This window comes from Ipomoea triloba, chromosome 12 (assembly GCF_003576645.1).
Source record: "Ipomoea triloba cultivar NCNSP0323 chromosome 12, ASM357664v1".
Classification (NCBI taxonomy): Eukaryota; Viridiplantae; Streptophyta; class Magnoliopsida; order Solanales; family Convolvulaceae; genus Ipomoea; species Ipomoea triloba.
In genome coordinates, this window is record NC_044927.1 from 4,209,910 (window position 1) to 4,215,082 (window position 5,173).

The 5,173-nt window shown below is 34.4% G+C and overlaps 1 protein-coding gene across 3 annotated transcripts; it reads right to left on the reverse strand.

Annotated features, from left to right (window-relative positions):
* Positions 1-213: 213 nt before the first annotated feature.
* LOC115999917 (myb family transcription factor EFM-like) lies at positions 214-2,532 on the reverse strand. 3 transcript variants are annotated; one of them, XM_031239872.1, is made up of 5 exons: positions 2,271-2,532; positions 1,998-2,167; positions 1,566-1,839; positions 847-923; positions 214-757 (listed from the first exon to the last, which is right to left on the reverse strand). In XM_031239872.1, exons 1-5 carry the CDS (start codon positions 2,485-2,487, stop codon positions 527-529), a joined length of 969 nt encoding a protein of 322 aa, XP_031095732.1. In that variant the 5' UTR covers positions 2,488-2,532; the 3' UTR covers positions 214-526. The 3 variants fall into 3 exon arrangements, with proteins under 3 accessions (XP_031095732.1, XP_031095731.1, XP_031095730.1); XM_031239871.1 differs by having other exon boundaries at positions 847-920; positions 1,938-2,167; XM_031239870.1 differs by having other exon boundaries at positions 1,938-2,167.
* Positions 2,533-5,173: the final 2,641 nt, after the last annotated feature.

Below are 5,173 nucleotides of genomic sequence, written 5' to 3' on the forward strand. Positions count from 1 at the left end.
TATGTTAGATATTGGTGTGTACTTGGTTCAGATATGCCCTCAAAGAAATCTTATCGGGGAAGCCCCTTGTACCCCCCAATTGAAATTTGTGCTATTGACAGCCCCATAGGCTCTCTCCGATAAGGCAACAAAGCATATCAATTGCCTACCATGCAAATATAACATTATTGAAAAGAGCCAAAAGTAAAGCATATATACTGCATGCTAAAAGAGTAAAATAAAGTTCACAAAGTTATAATTTAGATAATTAAAATCCCTCTTCTTCCCACTAAATCCTAAATGAAGAAGACTGAAAACATGATTAAAACAAACAAGTCAATAATGTCAAACTATATGAAAATTGATCCAAATTGTCAAAAGTTGAAAACCCATCAAGATTAATATTATATTCCGATCCCCCCTTCTCTATAGAACAAAAGAACTCGTCAGCAGCAGCACCTCAGTTTTTGCGGCCACCTTAGCTTATATTATAATATGCAAAATTCACTTAGATCTTGTCAGCAGTTACATACTGTCCATATATCCATCAAAACCCTCTCACTGATTCCTCTTCCTCTGATTCCTCCACAGCGTTGAAACCTGTCACCGTCACTGAAACCTGCCTGGTCGCCGGAATCCCCAGGTGAAGTGGGCTCTCCGGCGAGCCAGAGTGCCCACCAGTTCCTGCAGGTTTCATCACCACACCATATGGCTGCGGCCATGTTGAGGTTGACGAAGGCGGAGAAGCAGTTAGCCTCCTCACATGAAGCCTATATTTCTGCAACCAAATATAACATGTAAGAAACCTGTTATGAGAAAAATCACTATAGTTGAGGACAATTTTTGATATTAACTCAATATTATTACCTGCAAATGGCTTTTGACTTCATCATTGGTGAGACCATCAACATTCATAATTTCTCTAATCTGCTTCGGTGTCGCTGCTGCAAAACGCGATATTTGATCTTAAATTTACGTTATAATACGTACCGACAACATTATCAACATGAGAACGATCACCGAACAGTTGTTCTTTGTCGTTATTTAATTTAACGGTTTTAACTATTATCCGAGGCCATTATTTAAATCAATTACAGACCACATTTTTTTCCTGCTAGCTTATCAATATTCAAATATATATGCTCTCAGCTTTTCCAGATTCCCAGTCACAGAATCGTATACGAAGTGCCCAGATTTTAAAGAAAACTGATTTTATACTCATACAGCTGATGTGGTTTGAGAATATGGAAAAGATATATTCTATCTTATATTTTATATTTTATATGTTGTAATATGTAATGTGTCAAATAATTTTATAAATTCATTAACATCTCACCTTCGGTTACGTTTTTAAAGAATTTATTTCTTCCCAAGGTTCATCGGATAAATAATGATATTTACATTTCTAATTTATATATATATTACATATATTATTATATGATGTTATCAATATCCTTCATATTCATGGTCAAGTATCCATAAATTCGTTGGCTGGGGTAATGAAATAAAACACAATAAGATTAGTGAAATTTAAAAGAGTCAAAAAGTCAAATTCATTAACCAATAAAGTAAATGAGATTATAAACCTTGTGCTCCACCGAGCTTATCAAGGGCGTCGACGAATCGCTGATGAAGCTCCGGTGACCAACACCGCCTCTGTTTCCTCTGTTCTTGCTTATTCATCGTCTTTGAGGAATGAGGATGATATGAGGTTTTGTAAACCGCGGCAGACGGCGGCACCGATGGCGAAGACAACAACAAACTGGGAACTGGTAAACCATCTCTTTTCAGTGCCGCCTCCTCCTCCGCCGTCATGGTCGTGTGAGGTACAAATGATTGGATGCTCCCATGGACACCACCCTGTCATGATAAAAAAATTAGAAAAAGAAAAACAAAACAAGAAAAATAAATGGGGACAAAAGGAATTACTTAATAAAATAATAGAATATTAATCTCACAGGTTTTGTAGGGAAAAGTTGGTTGCTTGATTTTCTGGAATTAGAATTCTCAGACGTAACTGGGTGGTTCCAGAGTGCGGCAGAGCTCATCCAGCTCTTCATCTCGTTTGACCGTTTTGTCCCTCCGTCAGAGTTACCCTTCAACGGTAGAAACTCCTCCATAACCGCCGGCGCCGGCAACTTTTCTTTTCCCTTCAGCTTCATACATTCCCCCCTCACCATCTCGATTTCTGCAAAAGAGATAAACAAAAAATAAATATATTTCCACGGAATAAAACGATTTTGATCAATTTAAAACAGGAAAAAAAAATATTAAAAAGAAAAGGAGGGGACCATCAGTGAGAAGACTCGTAGCATAAGGGACTTCACGTCTGATGACGTAGATTTTCTTTGCCTCTTCTTCTAAGGCTTGAAGAAGGGAGTAAAGCTTCAAAAGTTTCTGGGAAGGATCATCCATGGCAGAAATTTCAGCAAGAGCAATTGAAACGGATTTAGGAACTACAAATTCACAGTTCAAATCGATATTCCTTTCACTAAATTCCTGGGCCATTTTGTTCTCTTTCAGATTTTTCAACTCAAATCTTATCCCCCCAGTTATATCTTTAACCAGAGACGATATGATGAAAATGAAAGACAGGGGCTGATTTTATAGCACAGTGGTCCAGAGATTATAATGAAGAGGGGGCAGAAATGGAAATTTAGAAATGGAAGTGGATCCTGGTGGGGGAAAGATTCTGATAGCTTTCACACTCGATTCGTCGCGTAACTGAGTGCACCAAACCCAATTTTTGTATTTTCCATTTTATTTTTGTGTGATAATGAGTTTTTTTTTTTTTTTTTCACTTTTAGTCCCATAATTATTGGGTCATTTTTACATTTAGTTCTCGACTATTACAAGATTGGAAGGAAGGAAAGAATTACTTGGGAAAGAATTGTAATTCGATGAAAAATAATAAAGTGAGAATAAATTAAGAGTTTAAATTACATTATTTGGTAGGGAAGAATATAAAAATTGGAAATGGAAAGGGAAGCCGTAATATAAAGACTAAAATATCCTTGTATAATAATATTCAAGGGCAAATATGTCATTTTCTTCCTTTTCCATTTCCTTTGTATGGATGAATTGCAATTTATGGATTTGCATTGGCATTGAATTGCAATTTACGCCAACAAAGCACCTCATTACTTTTTTCATATTTAGTTTTACGACTTTAAAAATCTTGTCACATTTAGTTTAAAAACTTTTAAAACCTTGTCATATTTGGTCTTACCACTTTTAAAACCTTGCAAGTTGCAACATTTGGTCTTATAACTTAATTTTCAATCATTGATGACCCAATTTGTATATCTATGTTATTGGATAGTAGTGCATAATAGTCAAGTGACTTATCTTGAAAGATTAATTATCATTTTCCATGATATTTTTCAACTAAAATGTTTGGTCACGGATCATCGTAAATTAGACCGAAAGACTAAATATAGAAAGATTGTAAATGTCTTAAGACTAAATAACAACAACAACAACAACAATAATAATAATAATAATAATAATAATAATAATAATAATAATAATAATAAGTGACCAATATAGAAACGATCCAATAGTCAGAAATGATCCAATAGTTGTGGAGTAAAAGTGAAAAAAAAATCATATAATAAAGTTTAGGACTTTAGGAAAGTGGATGGTGGGTCCGGAGTTATTGACCAAAATGTTAAATAGGGGCAATATAGTATTCAAATCCACTAAAATGTTGGATAGAGGCAAAATGGTAATTCTAGCCGAAACTCATATGATAAGATAGAATTAAAAATAAATTGACTATTTTACTATTTCGAAAATAACAATTAAATTATTGAATTAAAAACTTTTAAATACACACTTGGAACATTTTCAATCGTTTGGTTTTTTCTCTCTCTCTCTTTCTTCAAATTTTGAGATGGTGTGTAAGCCGGTAAGAGAGAGGGTGAGGAAATAGGAATTTTTTTTTAAAAAAAATACCAAAACAAATAAAGAAGAGTTATGTAGGCCATTTACGCACATGCAGTGCACGTACCTATGGGATGCGGTAAGTGAGAATATTTTGTTGATATTGATGTTAAGTTAATTTCGATCCCTACATCTTCGTTCACAATTTCACATTCTCAAGTTGTAAAGATATAATAAATAAAAGTAATAAATTAAAATAAATTGTCAAATATATAAACGAAGGAACTAAAATACGTAATTAAAGTCCCCTCTGACCATCAAGATTTGAGGTAAAGAGTGACTCACATCCATCTAGACAAGGGTGGTAAAGTCATTAATTCCCTCATTTATTCATATTGTGTCAACCATTTTCAACCGAACTTGACTAGGATTCGTGCTAGCCCGAGGAACCGAGTTATCTTCGCCCAAACAACCATAAAGGCCCCCGATTAAAAGAACTAGTCATATCACATCACCCTTTTTAGCCTCTTAAACATCTGACACAATGATTATATACATGACCAACCATCCCACCCACATTCAACACATGTCGAGCATGCCAACCCGTCGGCATGTTCGCCTCGCCTCACTTATAAAAGACACATTAATTGTTGAGAGGGGACATTTGGATACTCCTTGTTACCCTTGGACATTTTCGGGCACGGTTCCTGATAATCCCGGTCTCATCTCTACTCAGGAGACTATACTGTGGCCATTTGATTTGTATTGGAATGAGTATTAAATCAACTCATAGGACCAAGTGTCTGAGCAGTTGTTGTATTAGATTTAGCCCTTTAACTTTTTAAAATTGAATAAAAGTCCTTAAAATTTGAAAATTTCATATTGCTTTGTAGATATTTAAAAGTTTTGTTAAGAGTGGTAAAATTAGTCACTTTGAGAAATAACTGGAGAGTTAATTCCAAATTTAGTTCTCTAAATATCACATATTTTTAATTTTAGTCCTTGAAATTTAAAGTTGCCAAATTTAGGCCTTTTACGCACGTGTAGTGCACATGCCTACTAGAACCGACATGTGGGAATATTTTGTTAATATTTGATGTTGAGTTAATTTCCTTACTTCTTTCAAAATTTCACATTGTCAAGTTATAAAAAAACATAATAAATAAAAGCAATAAATTTTTTAAAAAAATATCAAAGATTTAAACGAAGGAAATAAAATGCGTAATTAAAGTCCACAAAGATTTTTATTAAAGACCTCTGACAATTAAGTTTTGAGGTAAAGAGTGACTCACGTCCATTTAGACAAGGG